The sequence below is a fragment of the Emydura macquarii genome, unplaced genomic scaffold (genome assembly GCF_026122565.2).
Source record: "Emydura macquarii macquarii isolate MOO-44397 ecotype Brisbane River unplaced genomic scaffold, CSIRO-AGI_Emac_v2 contig_2924, whole genome shotgun sequence".
Lineage (NCBI taxonomy): Eukaryota > Metazoa > Chordata > Testudines > Chelidae > Emydura > Emydura macquarii.
The window spans coordinates 4,453,657-4,474,375 of NW_027133061.1; the positions used below are offsets into that span (position 1 = coordinate 4,453,657).

The window sequence follows — 20,719 nt, forward strand, 5'->3', positions numbered from 1 at the left end:
ATTTTATTGATCTCCCAGCGTTATTCTAGCACTGATGCAGCTTCCCCAGCTGTCAAGAGCGGGAAACACTAGTGCAGATGAACTACCAGCATTCCCACCACCGGCAGGCTTGGCCTGCACTCAGAACTAACAGAGGAAATACGGGGGCACCTCTCTGATTCCCTCTGTCTGATAGACCCTCCCCAGATGTCTCATGGGTGCACAGGAGACTAAAATGATGGGCTGGCTGAGCAATTGCTATCCAGATGTAGACAGCCTCTAGCATCGCTGTGTTGCGTGTGTATCTGGTGCTCCGGTGCTGTCTGCTAGCCCCAGTGTGAGGGGCTACACCAAGCTGGTGGTGGTGACATTCTGTCTGCATCTTGGACAAGGTCCTCCGTACTGAGCTGTCTAGAGAGGGTGTGGGGGGATTGGAAGCTGCTCTTCCAGTGTTTGTCCATGAAGGAGAGTGGACTTGCGGTTGCCAGGCTCCCCCTGTGGATCAGAGAATCAGGTTTTGCTCTAAAGCGTGAAAAATGGTTCCTTGCATTCGGTTTCCAACGTTGAGTTAGACACAAACCCTTATGGACAGCAGGGAGACCAGAATCGGTTTTCAGGGGATCCAGCAGCCGCAGGGACTTTCTCCTCCTCACCGCTCATCTCTGGGTCTCCTAGAGATCCTCGTGCAATAGGATTGAGCCAGGCAGAGGCTTCCTCACTAACTTCCTCTGGACACTAGCGAGATAAAGAATCCAGTTATCACAGTGCGTCACCATCACAACCTGCGTTTGTCTCAGGGCCTGTCTACACATGAAAGTTAATTAGGATTAAAGTAGGATGTGACTTTAAAATGGATGAACTATTCCTGATTATTGCTCTGTAGAGACATTCTTGTTCCAGAATAGCTCCGTATGTAGACAAGCCCTCAGAAGTCAGTGCCACGCTTTGCTTCTATTCTCCCTTCTTGCCAGCAAATGGTAAAAGTCACTGTAGTGTGATTTATTAGGTGTATAATGGTAGCACCTGGGCTCCCCACTCATGGACCAGGCCCCTATGGCACTGGGCACTGTATAAACAGAAGAAAAAGACAGTCTTGCCCCAAAGAGTTTACAATCTCTTATAATCTGCCCTTATCGGAGGTGGATTTATAGGTGAACAGGAAAACTTCCCACAGGCAGCAGACCCTGGCTCAAAATATTTGTTTAAAAAAAAAAAAAGATTGCAAGTCAAACCATTTTAAAACAATAGATCTTAGAAGCTCAGTTTCTGTGGGGCCTAGGTGGATCAGAGGATTGGAAATTCTTACAGCAGCGCCAGGTCCAGCCTGCATGGGGTATTTATGTGCCCCCCCCATCTGCAGCAGTCTGCAGCTTTTCAGCTTTGATTTTAGAGAGAAAAGGCGAGTTTGCACCCCTCCCAGGTGCATCAATAACCTTCCAGAAGCTTGGAGAGGTGTGAATTTTCCCACCTGCCATTAATCTCCGTGGGGTGTTGCCGCTAAAGCTAAGGACCCTTTAAATGTCAGCAAGAACTATTTAATTGCCTTTTGCTTTGTCGCAGTGATACAAGGAAGGGACTGGGCGTGAATCCCACAGGTAGGGAACTGGGAACGGGTTGTGGGGAAGAGAAGGCGTCGGTGGGTCTTCAAGGGGAGCATGTTTTCCGACTGACGCCGCCTACATTGTCACAGCTCAAAGTTCTGTGCCTACATGAGAGCCACGTTCTGACCTCCTTGCTAGGGCAGAGATCAGCTGGGGACTGAGGAGAGCATGTGGTCCTAGATTTATACCCTCTGGCCTGCAGACATTAATTAATAATGCGGTTCCTCTCGGTGCAGAACGAACTTTGCACTCTGGCCCTACGGCCCAGGGAGCCGAAACACAGGGGCCAATGCTGCCAGTCCCCAGCAGAGGGCCCCTGCATCTGCCTGCCCACAGGGGAGCCAGCGTGAGAACTGGAGACCTGCACCCCGGTTTCTTTGCTAAGCCTGGGCGAGGCCAGAGCGTGACTTTTGCAGGCTCTGCGGCGGTTGCAGGCGGAGGCCACCGGCTCTGGGGTGGGGGGAGGGAGGAAGGGGAGCAAACGGACTCTTGCTCCCTCATGAACCATGGGAGCGCCGGGTCTCCGGCAGTGTGACGAGGGGGGTCGGTGAATTTGGGGGCTGATAGCCCTGGTTAGAGCCAGGTGGGTGGGCACTAAACAAGCCCCCCCACCCTCAGAACCCTCCTGCATAGCTCGGCTAATGCAGCTTGGTCCTGATCTCCAAATCCCCTGCGGTTCCAGGCCAGTTCTCCCCCCATGGCTTGGCTGGTGCCCCTCACTCTTGACCCGCAGCCCCCTGCCAGCCCAACCTGGGTTCTCCCACCCCCACCCTAGCTCAGTCCCACACACACAGCCTTACCAATGCTCTCAGTCATGACCCACAGCTCCCCTCCCCCCCATGGTGTGGGTCTAGTGGCTAAAGCCACTGTCTGGAAGTCAGGATTCTTGGGCCCTGGTCCCAGGTCTAGCACTAATCTGCTGTGTGACCTTGGGTCCAGTTACTCTTCCTCCTTGTGCCTCAGTTTCCTCAAATGCTAAAACGGGGATGATCTTTCCTGGACTTTGCAAACACTAATTACACGTGAGGAGGGTCAGGAGCCTCATCACTGAGCTGGTCAAAGGGAGGCACGGGGGCACACCCAGCCCAGGCCAGTAACAGCTGGCAACCAGTGGCCCCAGGTGGGCTGAGTGACTTGGGGAGCCTGCCTAACTTTGCCACGTCCACCCGCACAGCTCGGGCCTGCTCTTCTGGTTCTTCCAATTGGGGGAGGGTTATGCCAAGGGCATTTGCACGGGTCAGGTGCAGGGAGAGTTCTCGGGGTTCAGGAGGGGAATGGCAGTTGTTGACCGGAGAAGCACCCGAAGCAGGGGTGGATCAATCACTGGGATGGATCAGTCACTGCAGCCGCCCACCACCCCCTCCCTGTGATGTTAGACCAGCAAATCTGAGCAGGTGACTGGGTGCCAAACCACGGGCTCCTCCGACCCTCCTGTGAGGAATGAGGTGCTGGTGATAGTGCATGTATGCGCACATACACACGTGCGCACACACATGCATGTATACACATGCATGCACATGCGTGTGCACACACACACATGCGTGCACACACATGCTTCCTTATGAGATTCTCACCCTTCCCTCACAGACCTTCTCTTGCTCTCACTTTCACTCATCTTCACCCACGCAGATGCGTCAGGCCCGCCCAGCCCCACACACCTTTTCACACCCAGACGCACCAAGGAGGAAAAAAATAGCTGACACCTCAACCACACGCCCGTGGCCTCTGTCCCTTTAAAATTGCAAACTCCCTCCCTTCCCCCACCCTTCCCCCCACCCAGCACAGATAAAAGCCCTGGAAGGCAGCAGTACAAGGTACACTGTCTCCTCCCCCATCCTCTCCTGGAGCAATGGAGGAGCTTGGAGACCTAAATACCTGTCTCCCCCTCTGACTTCTCTCATGCTCCAGCCTCCTGGGCCATGTTGTCTTGGTGAAGGCCTGAACCCAACCAGCCTGTTATTGCAACAGCCCCTTAACAAGCACAGATGGCTCCAAGGTGACACTCGGCCCACTGGCTGCACTGCAAAAACTCCCTGCTCAGAACAAGATTGGATGGCATCTATTTTACTGCTGTGCCTGATCGATACTGAAGGGGTTGTGCAGAGGTTAAGGAGAAGAATTTTTCTCCTTCCTCCTTGTAACCACTTTTGATGTACTGTTCACACTGTGACTGCTTCAGGGCTGGGGCTGTCTCTGTCTCTGTGCATCAACTGGCACCACCGTCCCTGATCTCAGTTCAGGCATCTGGGTCCTATCGTAAAACACTTGATAACAATGCGAATGATCCGTTAACAGCAGGACAGGGCCAGTCTGAGCTCAGCTCAGTATAGCCTGTGAAGCATCATCTGCAGGGGTTCATAGATGAGGAGCCAGAGAGCAAGTTCGGAGAAGCTCCCTCTGAGGGGGGGAACTCATCCTTCTCAGCAAAGTGCTTTGGGATCCGCAGGAGTGGGGCGGGTTATCTCTAGATGCAGTCACTTGCCAACCCAGCGAAACACAATAAGTGAGTGCCAGGCACACACAGCTGGATGAGCCCCAGCACTGGGACCTCCCCCCACGATCCCTCCATTAGTGTCCTGCCCACTCTGCTGCTAGCCCTTCTCCTTGGGGAGTGCTGCGCTCCTGCGGGAATCCCTGGGACTTTCCCAGTGAATCTCCAGGTGCAGATCTCCTGGGTGACGCGTGGTTCCCCTCTGCTCTCAGATTCCTGCACAAGAACCAGCAGAATGAGTTCGGAATGTGGGTCAGACCTGACCAGGGCAGATTTATAGTTCCCTTGTTATTACTCATGCTGTTGAGTGGAAGGATGGGCTTATGGCTTAAAGCATGAGCTAGGACAGGTGTCAGGACGCCTGGGTTCTATTCCCAGCTTGGGGAGAGGAGTAAGGTTTACTGGTTACAGCAGTGGCTGGGAGTCAGACCAGCTGGGTTCTGGGAAAGGAGTAGGAGCGAGCGGTTAGAATATGTGAGCTGAGGGTCAGGACTGCTGGGTTCTTTTTCCCTATTCTGGGAGGGAAGTAGAGTTTAGTGGTTAGAGCTGGACAGCTGGATGCTTGGATTCTGCCCCCACATCTAGGAGGGAGCACGATCTAAAGGTGAGAGCCAGGGATGAGACACCAGGATTTATGGGTTCTAATTTCAGCTGGGCCACTGATGTGTAAGTCACTTCCCCTCTCTGTGCCCCCGTTAAGCACCCTGCTACCCGCCTCATGCAGGCTTTTCCTGCATTTAGCACGGCAGCCTTTACTGACGCTGTGTAATGAGCCGGCAGCCTCGGACCAAAATTAGAACGGCTCCCAAGTGACTATGAATAGACGCGTCGCAGCCATTCATAAACATTAGCTAATGAGTCCCGGACGCCGAGGAGGGTATTCCAGGGCTATGCCAGCCGCTGTCGTTCTGCTGGGTGTAGGTGGCTTGGGATGGGAACTAAGGTGGTGCGACCATTACTGGAAAGCATTGTGCTGCCTGGCAGCTGCCTCTGCGATTTGCACGGCGGACGCTGCTGCCTGTGGTATGGGGTCAGTCCCTGGTAATCCATTTAATTTACCATGGGACATTCGCTCTGGAAGCCAGAAATAGCTGGGCTAGTTTTAACCCCCAAGCTGCCAGGCAGGTTTAGGCCAGGCGGCATTGGGTTTTTGGCACTCACGCAGGACGAGCAAGGGGCGTGGTGGGGTGGGGGGGGGGGTCCAATTTACTGGAATCTCGGATCTGTTTGCCAAGCTCCCCCCATCTGGGTCAGATTTCCTGGAGCTCAGCTCCTATTTAGACACCTAAAAAGGGCCAGGTTTTCAGGACGGTTTAACAAGCAGCAGCTCCCAGCATGGCTGGATTGTCATGACAAGCTGAGCTTGTTTCAGAGTCTGGCCCGTGGGGCTGGATTGGCTTGGCTGGCTGATTGCTGGCATGGAAGGTGCCACTCTACAGCCTCAACGCAGGCCAGGGGAGCGCCAGCTTCCCCGCCTTCCCAGCTCATCCAGGAGTAACTCCTCGGGCAGAGAAGGCAGTTTCCCCACAGAGCCTGCAGATAACAGGGACCACTCTTCACCATGAACTGGGCTGAGACCCCACAAAACTCATCTTACCCATAGGCCAAATGGACACTGATTCGAGTCCTGCCTGCATTGGTAGCAATCAGCATCTACACCATCCGGATCACCCGCATTAGGAGCGCTAACCGCTCCCCAACTCGCTGGCTGCCTCAGCAGTGGGGCGAGGACAGAGCTCCTGTCTTCCCACTAGCGGGGATCCAGGATGGGAATCTTCTCCCACAGAAACAGACTCCGACATGCGTGCATTGCATGCCAGGGAGACGTTGTTCCGTCTGGCCTAGCAGCTAGAACACTGGGCTGGGACTCAGGAGTCTTGGGCTCCAGGTGTGACTTTGGACAAGTCCCTGCTCTGTGCCTCAGTTTCTCCATCTGTCAGAGGGGGATGGAGATAATGACAACGACCTCCTTTAAAGCACTGTGAGATCTACTGATGTGAAGTACTGGATAAAAGCTAAGGATTATTAGGAAACTTTATTGTTACTGTCAGGCTCTTGAGGGGTGTGGTTGCGTTATTCATGCTTCAAAGGGTTCACAGCCCTCCGCGAGTGAGATAGACTCGCCACCCAATCCTGCCTGGTGTCCTCACACCTTTTATACAGGTGGAAGGTGTGTGGTTTGTGCTCTTGGCCAGTTAAGCAATCATGTTGTGCTGTCACCCACCCCAGAGGTGACTGCATTTCCATGGCACTGTGCGTACAGGAGCTGGGCAGTGCTATGGGATTTTTCAGGCTGGAAGGCACTGGAAAAAGATAAGAGGTTGCCATCCTAACAACATACACACAAGAGTCAGCTTCACGCAGTGAGAGATGTTACAAAGTACCCGTGGTTTGGTGTATTCCTAGGCTACAAGGTAGGAGACTGAGTCACCATGGCCCCACGTCACCTAAGCACATACTTAAATCTATTCTTATTCAGCAAAGCATTTAAATATGTGCTTACGTCCCATTGGGATTAGACACAGCCAATAAAGTTAAGTCTGCACTTAAATCTTTGCAGACTCAAGGCCTTAGCTCTGTATTCTTCAGCATCCAGCATTTAACAAGAGACATATTAAAATACCCTACAATGAAGTACCACAAGGCCTCAGAGATCCACCACTAGCCAAGCACCTTTTCATTTATAAAGGGGAGCAGTTCAGCTTTGTATCTTCCAATTCAAAAATACACCGAGTTTGAGAAGGAACAGTAGCCTTAGTTGAAGAACAATCCATCTCATCTATGTCTCTGTCTGTACTTATTCTCAATGTGCCCATCAACCTGGTATATGCACTCAATATTACCACAGGTCTGCTGCCACACACAGCTCTGCATGGAACAAGAAGGGGAACATATATTCCCATTTGCCTCTTACATCTTGTATTTTACATTGTAAACTCTTTGGGCTGTTCTTTAATATTTTCAGGCTGGAAATATTCACCAAACACAAACATGCTTTAACGCCATACCTACCAGCAGCTTCACTGAATTCAAGAAGGCTACTACTCCGCATAGTGAAATTAAGCATGTTTGAAGGCAGTAGCTGGGCTCTAGTGGTGTGCTTAACTTTACCACTGTGAGTTGTCCTATTTAATGTCACAGCACCAGGCAGTGTAGCCTATAGGCTACTGCACTGAATTTGGTTTTGGGACAGTTGGTTTCTATTCTGGGGTCTGCCAGGTGGCCTTGAGCAAGTCACTTCTCATTTTCCCCCCTCTGTAAAGTGGGGGTAATGATACAGCTCTCCTTTGTAAAACACCTTTAGGTCTACTGATGAATATCGCTAGTTAACAACTAAAGTATTATCATCATTATTCACAACGCCTATAGCTAAACCCAGTGCAAGTCTTGGCAGGATCAAGGCATTAGCTGCTAAAAACATTGCCTACAAAAAAAGTACAAAAATGTCTGGTTATTGAAAAACAAATACAAATTATCACCCCCCCCCCCCATTATAAACACCAACAATTGTAGAGTTTCTAATCCCACAGCCACCCTAAATTACAAAATGTAAGCAAACAACCAAAGAATGCAAGGGATGGGAGGGGAACCTGTTCTGTGTACAGTGACCAAGCCCCTCTGAAAAACTCGGGGGGGGGGAAATTTTGGGGTAACAGGCTCTGTTAACAGCAGAAAGTGCACAGTTTATGGCTCCTGAAGAAATGCAATTACATAAAAAAGTGCAATCTTGAAACGTGGCTAAACTTGCACAATTTGTCTCGGCCACTCTCTGAGTCCCTGGAAAGCTCAGGGAGGCGGAGACGCACCATCGCTCTGCTCAGCTGCTTTAATGCCACATGCAATTTGTCTCCCTTCTGCAACGCCCCCAGCAGCCACCGTCCCAGCTGCTGCAGCCTGCGCGAGCCATTGACTGGCCTGGGCCCCTTTCTCAACAGGCAATGAAGTAGCTACCTCTACGGAGCGCATAGGTTTCTATGGGTGTCTGGGGTCCTCGCGCCCTAGCGCCACCCCCTTGGATAATGCGGGGAAGCGAGTAGGGGAGTGTCCCGCGGGCGCGCGGGAAGGGGATTCTGGGGCCTGGGGGCGTGGTAATTTTGGGGGGCCTCCCCCGTCCCCTTCCGTCTCTGTGGTGGTGGTGGTGTGTGTGTGTGAAGGCCCCTCAGGCGGCGCGGCGGGCAGCCCCGAGTGCTGCTGCGGCCCTGCTGCTGCTGCTGCTGCTGCCGCCGGCGGGTCCCGACTCCCGGCCGGGGAGCGAGGTGCGTCCGCCGCCGGCAGGTGAGCGCCAGGGCCGGCCCCGCGGCGGGAGAGGGGGAGTCCCCCCCCCCCCCCCCCCCCCAGGGCACGCCGCGCCGGGACCCCCCCCCGGAACCGCCCCTCAGACCGCCCCCCCCGCCGGGCTTCCTGCGGCCCCCCCCCGCCGGGTGCCCCCCTCACCGCACCCTGAGCCCCGCCTGACAGCGCCCCCCGCCCGCTCCGCCTTCACTCCCTTATCCCCTGTCCAGACTCCTCTCACCCGCCCCCTAGAGCTTCCTCATTCCCCGACTTCTCCCCCCTCCCCTTTCAGCCTGCCCACCCCGTCCCGCTCTGGGTCCCCCCCCCCGCCACCCCTCTGTGGGCCCTTTAGAGCTCTCCGTGTCCCTCCCTGTGCAGCCCCCTCCTCATCCTCCACCCCCCTCTCCTTGAAAGTCTCTCTTCCAGGTCCTCCGTCTCCCCCCCGGCCGCGGGGACCCATTCTCTTGGCGTTGCTCCAACATCCTCCTTGGCCCCCCCCCCACTTTGTGTCCGTGCCTCCCTAGGGGACCATCGTGTCCTTCCCCTCCCCCCCCCCGGGTTGCTCGCACCCTATGCCTCCCTGTGGCCCCCTCCCCAACCAGGACTGCTGCATCTTGAGCCTTTTCTCTATGTTGCTCCTACCAGAGCCCCCCTGCCTCCTCCTCCCATGGGGTAATCCTTTCTGTTCCCCCCATTGCGGGGACACTCGCATGCTCAGCTGCCCCTTGTTGGCATTTCCCTATAACTAGCCCCTCCGTGCCCTCTGCCTCTCTCCCCACCCCATTCTCCAGTTCCTGCACTGCTTCCTACGGAGTTATAGTTTCCTCCCTCTACCTAGGCAGCCACTCTGGGATTCCCGTTACAGTGATTGAATTTCTGTACCCTCTGTCTTCCAGGGATTTTATCCTCCTTTCTGGGATGAAAGCCCCCTTCATGTGGTTACCCCCTTCATCCCATTTTATGAACTAGCTTGTAATTCTTTATGGTGGCATAACTGGTGCTAAGGCTTTTCTGTCTCTCCCGCCGGTAAATGCCACTGACAGTAACAGCCCAGGGCAAAAAGAAAAAAAAAAAATCCCCCCAAACTGGGACTGGAGACAGGAATTGTTTTGGTGTCTCTAATTTCCTTCGAGTTGCTGCGAGGGGGAGGCTGTTGTGATTCTTGTGTTGGCGTTTTTAGCTATTGCTTTGGATAAATTCTGCTCTCCTCCCCCCAGTCCTCCAGATTCCAGAAGAGCCTGTTCTCTGTGATGTGGTTAGCACTGCCTTTTTCTGATGTGATTTGCAGCCAGTCTCTTGCTGCAGCAGCCAAATTTCACCTTCTTGTGAAAAAGAGAAAACTGAAAGGGTTGGATGAAGCCTTCATTATCTCTTGTAAAGCTGGGAAGGAAGGATTCTGTCCTGGGAGTACTGGGAGATGGATGAAGCAGATTTTCCAGGGGCCATGGTTTCCAGTGGGCTGTAGACTTACAAGCACTGGTATTTATTATTCAAACAGCTATGGATTATTATTGAACGCAGTCAAGCAGCAACCAGGGCTTGTTTGGTCTATTTCCATTACAAGGGAATCTCTTTATGCTTGAGAAGCATCTTTTTTTTCCTCTCCTTCTTCAAACAGCTGATTAGGATCGTCTCTGAGAATCCACTTGAGTCTACATTGCCAAAGATGAATAGCTCAATCATATTTGTGTGCATGGATTCGAGGAGAGAGAAGCTGCCGTGTTGGATACGATTGCACCAGGTACGCAGTAGACTGGGTTGTCATTTCATAATTCGTTATCCCCAAGCAAGCAGACCTTCTGTTTTAAATGCTTCATCATAATCTCTCAGAAATATGTTTGTTTTGTGTGTGTGTGTGTGAGAGAGAGAGAGAGGAGACAGACAGGTGGTGGTACTGGTGAAAGATGCTGGATTGGTTTGGAGAACAGAGACCAAAGTCCTGTGAATATCCCTTTAACTGGTACAGTATGGACAGTGGCCATATAAGCATCTCCTATGTTTTGCTTCAATCCTGACTTCAACATTAATCATTATAATGACTTGTCAATCATGACAGTTCTGTATACCTGTCAGTCATTGACTTCTCTGCTGCGAAGCCATTTAGTGTTGAGTCTTCTGATATGGATAACTGTTTTTAGGAACTGGACTGAGACCCCTCTCAACTCTTTCTATAAACCTTCAGATAACATCTCTGTCTTTAATGACCAGGGCTGAATTTGAACAGCTTAGATGTGGAGTGCTTTGTAGCTTATTACCAATCAACTGAGTCATCTTATCCTTCCTGTGCTTTGTAAATGCCTGAAAGAGCTACTTAATTATTTGACGTACTAGGACACTGGCCTTCTGAGAGGCTGTAGATTTTCACGGTGGACAATATATCTGCAGACCTGTTTCTACAGAATATACTCCAAGTTGTTAGTTCTTTAAGCTTTACAGTCAAATGGTCTAAATGTATTGCCCTATCAGTTGATTCACCTTCTAGTATGTAGACATACGTAATACTTTGCACTCTCATAGCATCTTCTCTCTGAGGATCTCAAAGCACTCTACACATGGTAAAACTTGAGGAACTGATGGGTGAAGTAAATTGTCTGAAGTCACAGAGCAAGTCAGTGGCAGAACTGGGAACAGGACCTGGGAGTCCTTACTCCCAGCTCCTTCTCAGGTGACTCTGCCCTCTTGTCTTAATGGTCTTGTTAATGTCTCGGAAAGTTGAAGGATTTCACCTAGTCTGGTTTTATGAGCTGTGCAATGTGCTATTTTTATATTGCCCTCTGTGCTGCAAACTGGGGTCCACATCCAGTAATGGTCATTGAAGTCAGTGGTTCACGTGAATGCAAAGGGCCTGCCTGTGTGGATCTAGCTGCAGGATCTTGACCTAAGTCTGCAGCTTCCATTTGGTGGAGATAGAAAACTCCAGCCATCAGATTGACTTCTCTTCTGGAAATCTGAATGTGCCTTTTGTAGAAACTCCAACCCCGTGGTCCTTAGATGGCTGCTGAATTTGGGTCTCCATGTTTGGAACAGCAGAAGGTGAGTTACTTCTGTTAGTTAGAACCTGCTCGAACTGTTAAAATGCCTCTATTTCCAGTTCTTGCACTAACTCTGGGCAGATCACTTCACCTCTTAGTTCCAATATTGATGACTATTTTAACAAGAATATCCTAAGTTAATATACATATAAACAAGAGCTTTGGGAGGGATATAGCCCTCCAAGCTTCAGGGCAAAAACAATCTTCTAACTGTTGTAGGGTTAGGAGGAAATTTTCTTTTGGAGCAGGCTGCCCCGTACCTACCTGCTGCAGAGTTTCTTCCTCTGAAACATTTCGTATTGATCATTGTTGGAGATAGGCAGCTGCTCTACATAGGAATTGCCAGACCACATTACACCACTGAACCTTAGGGCTTGTCTACACTTGATACACTACAGCGGCACAGCTGCAGTGTAGCCACTATCTATGCCGATGGGAAAGATTCTCCAGTAGGTGTAGGTAATCCACCTCCCCAAGAGGTGGGTATTCTTCCATCAACCTAGTGCAGTCTACACTAGAGTTAACAACTGTATTGCTCAGGGGTGTGGATTTTTCATATCCCTGAGCAACATAGCTGGGTCAACCTAACTTTTTAGTATAGACCAGGCTTTGATTTATCCCTGTTAAAAAGAGTTTGGTGATTAATGTTTGCAAAGTACTTGGAGATGAAAGAGCTAGAGAAGGGCAAATTATTGTTGCAGAGTTTTTTTTAAGAGTTGCAGGTTGATTGACTTGCTGCTGCAGTTAAATGTGTTCATGGTGGTTCTCAAACTCTGCTTTCTGAGATGATCTGACTTGTTCCATAACTTTGCTTAGTCTGGACATTAAGGTCCTATTTCCAAAGAAGTTGAGCCCCTGCAGCTCTCATTGACCTCTGCGCTACCCCAGCTCTCTCAGGACCTCTGAAAATCAGGTCACACACATTTTTAATATGGAAAAATTAATTTAAAAATAAGTCACTGGATTTAATTATTTTCCATCACGTTATAACTTGTGGAGAGGGAATGAAGGAAGGATGATTTTGTGGTACAGACCTGCGAGTCAGGAAATGTGGCTTCCTTTATGATCTTGGCCAAATTGTCTCTGTTTCCCCTCTCCAGCATGGGGATTCTTGCTTCAGAGTAGGTAGGGAGGCTGAATGAATAAAGTACCTGAGTCCTATGGAGAGTACTGCAGAAGGACAAAGCATTAGTAGTTTGCATCCAAAATCTCTGTTAATAGCAGAGTTCTTTGTGAGAGGAGTTTGCTGCTAGTTCTTCATTAACCCCTAATGTAATTATGGAGCAGTGATTTATTAGAAATCATTTTTATAATAACTGATATCATTTGTCATTCTTCCTTGCTGCATATCCTGCAGAGTAGATCTGTTTTCATCCAGATTTAGGAGTAACACCTTGTCCTGGTTGCAGGAGCCCCAGATTTGTTGCTATTTAAGTAATGCAGAGTTGGCTGAATCAAATCCAGCATAAAATGAAGCCTTGTGAAACCATGAAGGGATGTTCAGTGCTTATAACCCAAGAATTTTTTAGGCCAAACTGTAGTAGAAACTTCAGCCCACTTGTCAAACTATTTGGAGCTCTGTCTTAATCTGAGGTACACATAGTGCATTATTACAGCAAACTTGCAAAAACAGCCACTATGCTTGTGCTAAAATGGATTTTATGAGGTACTTGTTGCTGAGATCAAGCCACTGGTGAACAGTCTCTTTAGCTGATACTCTGCCTGGCTCCTACAATAGAACATAAAACCCCCCACAATTACTGATTGAGAAAAGCAGCTACTGGGCAGGTGCATTAGGGTTCTGATACATGTGTGTAGTGACCATATTGATTCAGTGGGAAAAGAGCTGGATTAATTTTACGTGGTGTCCGTGGATCTGTCAACTACGGGTTTCCTTTGATCTTGATGAGGCATACCACAAAGGCTCAGAAGAAGCAGTGATGACACATTGACTACAGTTCCTATATTAAGGAGTCCCTAAGTATTCATTGACAGTCCATCTTTTCCTTTTTCCTTTCATATGTTTTACATGGTACTTCCTGGAGTGCAGGCTAGTGGATTGAGTGAGGGGCTGGGTGTCAGGACTCCTGGGTGCCAAAACTGGCTTTACCGTGATCTCTCATGGGTGTATCCCAGGCTTCTTAGCACCACTGCAAACTGTGCTCTTCTGTGAATGCTTTCATTGGGTATTGTGGAAGAATATGTCCCTCTTTTCTGAGGAGTTATAGAAAAAAGATATAAATCTGGCAAGTCTCACAATGCAGCTAGTTCCAGGTAGCCATGCTTCTCATTTCAGCATCTAGCCTGCACCTTACAGGTGTAGGTGTAGGACCCATACTGTGACACCAGTTGGGATGCAGCAGTCAGATACAGAAGCGAGCAGATGGCTGCCTGAAACTGGTCGCCAAAGCATTTGATAAATTCAGCATATACGTAAGCGCTTTGCTGGATCAGGGCCAGAGGCAGGATCAAGACTCTAATACCAGCCTCCTATGTGCCATTCACACTACCACAGGTGGTGTGGAAAGCCTTTCCTCTGTACATCTCCTGGCCCCCAGAATAGCCTCCCTTCATCTATCCTCACTGACTTCCCATTTCACATCAAATCTCAACTGAAAAACATTTCATCTCTTTCTTGTACCTTTTAATCTTGCTCTCCTTTTTCTAATTATTATTTAAACTTCTTATTAGGCTTGGAAGGATTAGATTTTTATTGGTAATTGTCAATTTCATCATACACACTCAAACTAAGGGAAAAAATATTTCCATTGATGATAGAGATTGACAGATAGGCAAAGTAAGTAAAATGTTGCTTGCAAATTTATTAGTTTGATTTAAGGCTATTTACTTTGTATATTTTGATATGTGATGTTGACATTTTGTGTTTTAACTGTTACAAAGCTGCAACTTTTTGAATCTCAGGGTCTACTTAACACTAAATAATTGTCTGACCCCTCCCATAATTTCCCACAACTGTGAAAATTTAAATGACTGAAAATGGGGAAAAAAATGCTTAAAAAATGCATAATTTTGTGCAACTCTGAAAATTTAAATTGATAAAAGTAGGAAAAATTATTAAAAAGAAACATCATTATACATGAAAATTATTAAAAACAAAAACAAATTCTGCCAAGCCTAGTTATTTTGTAAAGTGTATTTTTTGTGGGTAGAGTTTGTGCAAAAAACACAGTACAGAAAATATTTTGTTGTACCTGTTGTACAGCTTTAAGGACAGAGTCTGTCCCTTCAGTGTGTTTGGCTTTTGAATGGAGTGATATATATATATATACGTGTTCAAGTTTAATCTAGTTCATCCAGGTGTGAAAATGGATGGCAATCCATCTGTGTTGATGCTGAGAGAAGAACTTTTCTCTTACTAAAGGAATTTCATACTTGAAAGAGAGAGAAACATTCTCAGATAAGAATAGTTTATACTGGTCCTTGTTTAAATGCTGCTAATAGTGTTCTGCTACAGACTCCGTGTGTGATCTTGGGCTAGTCACTTTCCTTCTGTGCCCCAGTTTCCCATCTTTTTAAAGTAAGAATAGCATCCTAAGGGGGAGGTTGCAAGGATTAATATTTGTAAAGCACTTTGAAATCCACTGAAAAGTGTAGTGGCAATGCAGAGTGTCAATATAGTGAAGGCAGAGCTGAAAATAGTCTTGATTCAGTGTATATTGAAATTGCTTTATTTCCCCCCGTCCTGATTATGTGTCCTGAAAAATGTCTGGAGCTGGAGTGAATTGCAGTAAATCATGAACACGGAGCAAAACAAAAAGCAACACTGTGTAATAAAGACCAGATGTCTTATTGACTCTCCATCCTGTATTCCTGTTTGCTTGCCAGTCCTAATGCATCAGTGCTAATAGTCTATTCAAGTCAGGCAGGAGTGGAACACTTTTTTTAAAATGCCACCAATCTGTTCCAGTAGGTCTCCCTCAGTCTTTATGAGGAGTCACAAAAAACAATGCACTTGTATGACTTTGTTAACTCTTTGCTGCTTCATGTATGAAATTCTGTATTAACAAGGACTTTCCTTTATTTTGTGAAGAATTGCTGAGCGGGTCAGAATTGTGGGTGAAGAAGGAACCCCATAAATTCAGTTCAAGCTGCTTTCTAGATTATATTGCTTCATTGTGTGTTGTACCTGGTGGGTTTGTTATCCTAATGAGGACAGTGATTTAGAATGCTGAGGTTTCAAAGCTACTAACAGAGGTAAATAGCACATTGTAATGTGTTTAACTAACTGATACAAACCACAGAAAAATATAGAGGAGGAGGAATGCAGAAAATGCATTCCCTAGCTAGGATGTTATTGAGTATTTAGAGAGAGATGGTTCTTTGGCTTTCTCCAAACCACCCCAATTACAGACAAATCACTGAATAAACCAGTTGTAAGACTGATCTAGATTGTGTCTGAGAGATACCGAAAGAAGTTAGACTTTAAACCATAATTCTAAGAACTAAAGAAATGCCCTGTACTGGTTCCAATGCTAGAACTGTCATGGGGAGGGGACCCAGTAGGCCTGTGTGTTGGATTTGTCTCTGTTAGTCCTCTAATCCAAGCTTAACCCACTGAGCGGGTTGTAAGTCTCTCCCTTTCTCCCTTCATTGCTGAATTGGCACAACTACAAGCAGCGCCTCTTGTGTTATTCATGAACAAGTATTGCTTCCCAAAGGGAAGGCTTTTGGGTGTGTGGGAGGGTGGGTAAAGGATTTGGGGAATTCTCCTGGGCTTTGCAGTTGCTGCATCTTGAGATTTACATGTGGTGGAAGCCCCCATGTGCCTTGATGGGAATCTAGACTGCATGTATAAAACTGTGTTCTGGATGACACATGGCGTACAGTAGCCTAAGTCATGGAAGCCTTAAGAGGGTTTTACAGCTCAACATTTCAGTGTGATTGTCTTCTTGTCTATCGATTCTGAAACATGACATAGGTGTTCTGCACAGTGTGAATAAATTAGAGAAAATCTTAAACATTTCTATTTCTAATAGGGTCCACTGAGCATGCACACCCTCCACTTTTAAATCTTTAACCAGGGTTTTATGGTTTGGGGAAGGAGGTACTGCTGAAAGGGTATAGAAATGCTTCCTTATCCGGACCTGTTGCTAGATGTTGTATTTTACTCCCTTCCAGTTCTTCTGCTGGCTGGTCTGTTGCAAAGCTAGGATGGAATAATACCTCTTAGACTGCTACGTCTAACACTGACCCTTATTATTTTATTTATAGTATAGTGCCCCTCCATTGTTCTAGATGCTGTTTGTACATGTAATAAAAGACCATACCTGTTCTGGAGTGCAGAATAGACAAGACAGCTATTCAGGCATCGTGGCGTGGGAGATGGAAGGGACTGAAACATGGGGAGATGAAGTGATTTGCTCAAGGTCACACAGACACTGAGCCCGGATCTCCTGAGTCCCAGTCCAATGTCTTAACCCCATGGCTATGCTTCCTTCCTTGCTTTCATATACTTAAGTTTAAAATAAGTGTGTGGGAAAACAGTTGTTTAATTGGATCCCTGTAGTATGTTTCCTCTGCAACCTAACAAGAAACTTGTCAAAAGCATTTCTCTGCATCAAACAAAACAGAGAGTCTGGGACTATAAAAGCCCTCTGTGATTGTATGTTAGATTGTTATATTAGTCAGGGATGACTGGTTAGCATGGTATAAAAGGTACTTTTGCACCGGGCATGTGGCTGATAATCTAGGGTTGGACTTTAACAAATGCCACAGCTGATTTTTTTTATTAGTCAGTATTTGTCATCCAAGTTGGCTTGATGTTAACATTTTAAGGATTCCAGATTGTGGAAATCCCTTGGAATTGCTTCCCCCAGTTGTAGGCAGATTGAAATACCTGCTTTTGTACCACAGTCCTAGACCTTTGTTGAAATGCACACTGGAGGAAGAGTTCTCCTTTGTCCATGTATTGCTAGTGTTGAGTTTTCATGGGGCAAAGCAAAGCTAATTAAGGGGAAAAAAATAACTTTCTTGTCTTCTGGTTGTTTAGAATCTAAATACCACAAATATTCAACGCATGTGGGGTACGCAGCAAAAGAAATGGCGCACACAAAGGAAAAGTAACTTATAAATGCTGTGTAATTTCTGTTCAGAAAGAATGGAAGTGATGCAGTTACATCACTTCAAATTGCTAGAAAGTTTGAGATGACCTTGCTGGGCGTTGGTCAAGCTTCGTTTATCCAGAATTTGGAACCAAAGCAGTCCTGTTAAAAGAAGAGAGAATCTTCATTTTACAGAAACGCAGCGGCTATGCATTTAAGTCCCTGCTCTGCCACAGACTTCCTCTGTGACCTTGGGGGATCACTTAGCTTCTCTGTGCTTCAGTTTCCGATCTGTAAAATGAGAAAACTAGTTTTTCCCTACCTGACGGGGTGTTGAGGATAAATGCAGGCTGTGTAATTGAACTCCGATTCAAGGGAACCTAATAAGTACCATAGATAGAAAATCTTCCCGACAGCCCTTAGATGTTATCCTCATTGCACCGATAGGGAAACAGAGGTACAGAAAGTTGAAAGGACTCTCCCCATGCCACTGGATCAATCTTTTATCCCTTAGATAGATGTTCAGCTTTGGTTGGGCAGTTGCAGTAAAGATTCTGCCTTACAAAAACTAATTTAAAGGAAGACCCTTTTCTTAATTTGTTTCAGGATTATCTTCTGAATCTACAGATAGCAATGGCCTTTTTCTTAAAGGTGGGTAGGGAAGAGGAAGAATAGATTTTTCTGGCAGCAAGTGGAAGTAACATGTGATTGCTTGCCTTCAAGTGGTTTATATCATGGATTAGCAGATAAACATGGTATTCACTCTTAGAAATAAATAAATAAATAAATAAACAAACCAGGTAATTAAATTAGCAGGGAAGTGTCTTGTCCCAGGCCCTACGCACTGCCAGTATGGATTTTGTAGGCTGTAAATATTGAGCCAGGGTCAGATTGGGAATGGATATGCTGAAAACTCTTCAGTGAACTCTTTCCACAGTAAGTGATACTACTGTGTTTGGATATGACAATGGGACGGGGGCGGGCAATAGCATTCCTACTGAAATGGTTATACATTTGAAAAAGGTGTGGTCATGGTGGAGTGAGAGTGAACTATCCTCTTGTCCAGCATAAGACAGGAAAGTGGTCAGAACGGCAGTAACAAATTTTTATTGAAAGGAACGTCAGTTTAAAAAAAAAATTTCCTCTAGGCACTGGTTTTCCTTATTTCTGGCTGACCATAGGGTATGTTGTTGTTCTTATGATTAAGAAGACAGAAGTAGGAAGTGTTTCCAACTCTTGGTTAAGCTTTATATATATATATAAAAGTAATATTAAAAATGAGTGTGAATTGTAGAGGGAGGGTCATATAACCCAGGCGTCTGAGTATGGGACTTATTGCAGGAGTTTTTGTTCTAATTGTAGTTCCGACAAGACTTGCCCTTTGCCCTTGAGCAAGTCACTTAGCCTCTCATTCTCAGTTTCTCAGTGTAATACACTTACCTACCTCACAGGAGTGTCATGCAATTTAACGTTCAAAGTGCTAGGTAAGCGCTAAGTATTAGTATATGTCACAAGGGGAAGTTAAAATGATAAAAGCTGAGCGGGGAGGGATTTATTACATCCTAGCTATGAACAAAGCACATTGGATACACCCAGCTGGGCGTATAAAGCTATAATCCCTTAATGGCTACATAACCTTGCAAAATTCCTTTAGTGTGAGGTGAATAGAGTTTCCTGGTTATTTTCTCCTTTGCTTTTTGCAACTCAAGGCTGGGTAGAAAGGGCCTTCAGAAATAGTGTAAAGGCCAAATGTGATCTACTTCAAGATAAGCTGCATCACTGTAAATTGTGCATATAGTAGAGGTTTGCACTGATGCAGCTGCACCAATGTGTGTCTCATCCCTATACAGACAAGATCTTAGTAAAAAAAAATGTTCACCCCTAATTGTCTCAACTCTAAATATCCTCCGAGGTAATCCCAAAATGAGTGCACCATGTGCATCCAGCAGGCTCTGCAGCAGATTAATAGGCAGATGCTCTCTCTCCCCTTCCCAGAATGGTGCCATTGACTACCTTTCATGTTGCTTTCATTTCAGCTTTGAAGAGTGCAGACCTGCCACTGCTATGGGTGACACTATTGTAGATGCAGCCCCTGGGACAGCTTTGGATCAGTCATCCGGCCCAGTGCTGCAGGGAAATGGAGGGACTCCTCTCAGCATCATCAGAGAAGGCGTTGGGGAGCTGGCGGTTATCGACCCTGAGGTGGCAAAAAAAGCCTGCGAAGAGGTCCTGGAGAAGGTCAAACTGATGCATGGGGTCTCTTCAGACAGCGTGGCTAAATCAGATGATGGCAACGAAACGGAGAGCACTTCACACACCAACCTGGAACTAGCCAATGGAGACGTCGGAGATGGCTGTGAAATCAAATGTTTGGATGACCCACCCAGCACGCCCTCCAGGATCCAAGAGGAGGATGAGAGCACAGCTAACACAGTGAAAAACGTGCGGAAGCGGCAGAAGAACAACTCGGCTAAGCAGTCCTGGCTGCTCCGGCTCTTTGAATCCAAACTCTTTGATATCTCCATGGCCATTTCATACTTGTACAATTCGAAAGAGCCTGGGGTGCAAGCTTACATTGGAAATAGGCTGTTTTGCTTTAGGAATGAGGATGTGGACTTCTACCTGCCACAGCTGCTAAACATGTACATCCATATGGATGAAGATGTTGGCGATGCTATCAAACCCTACATTGTCCACCGCTGCCGGCAAAGCATCAACTTCTCCCTCCAGTGCGCCCTGCTGCTGGGCGCCTACTCCTCGGACATGCACATCTCAACTCAGCGACACTCCCGTGGGACCAAACTGCGGAAGCTCATCTTATCTGATGAGTTGAAGCCAGCTCACAAAAAGAGGAAGCTGCCGTCTCTGAGCCCGGCACCTGACATGGGGCTGTCACCTTCCAAAAGGACTCACCAGAGGTCCAAGTCGGATGCCACGGCTAGCATCAGCCTGAGCAGCAATTTGAAACGGACTGCCAGCAATCCCAAAGTCGAGAGCGAGGATGAGGTAATTTTGGAGTCTCTCCAAGATGCAGCCTGTCTGTGAAGGGAGTGTCCCGACAGTATATATATGATTGGGTCTCATCTCATAACTTTTCCTTTACTAGAGATTTTTATATTAACCAGTGCAAATGGTGTAAATTTAATTTACTGTTTTTTCCAAGCAAAGTGGCATTATGTGCTGTAGCCTTGGTTGGAAAGCGCAGAGCCCATTCATGCAGGAAATCCTTACTATAGTAAAAGAAAATACTTTGCCTTTCACTAATTCCTTTTATCTGAAAGT

At 47.2% G+C, this 20,719-nt stretch overlaps 1 protein-coding gene across 3 annotated transcripts in view; it reads left to right on the forward strand.

The window, feature by feature from the left end:
• The first annotated feature begins 8,212 nt into the window (after positions 1–8,212).
• Positions 8,213–20,719, forward strand: part of PI4KB (phosphatidylinositol 4-kinase beta) — a 53,083-nt gene continuing 40,576 nt past the window's right edge. For 2 of the 3 annotated variants that reach the window (XM_067569448.1, XM_067569449.1), the window contains exons 1-3: positions 8,213–8,346; positions 9,962–10,084; positions 19,474–20,443. In XM_067569448.1, the coding sequence (XP_067425549.1) occupies positions 19,502–20,443 (942 nt within the window). In that variant the 5' untranslated portion in view covers positions 8,213–8,346; positions 9,962–10,084; positions 19,474–19,501. The remainder of the gene's footprint in view (positions 8,347–9,961; positions 10,085–19,473; positions 20,444–20,719) is intronic. The other variant, XM_067569450.1, reaches the window with a different exon arrangement.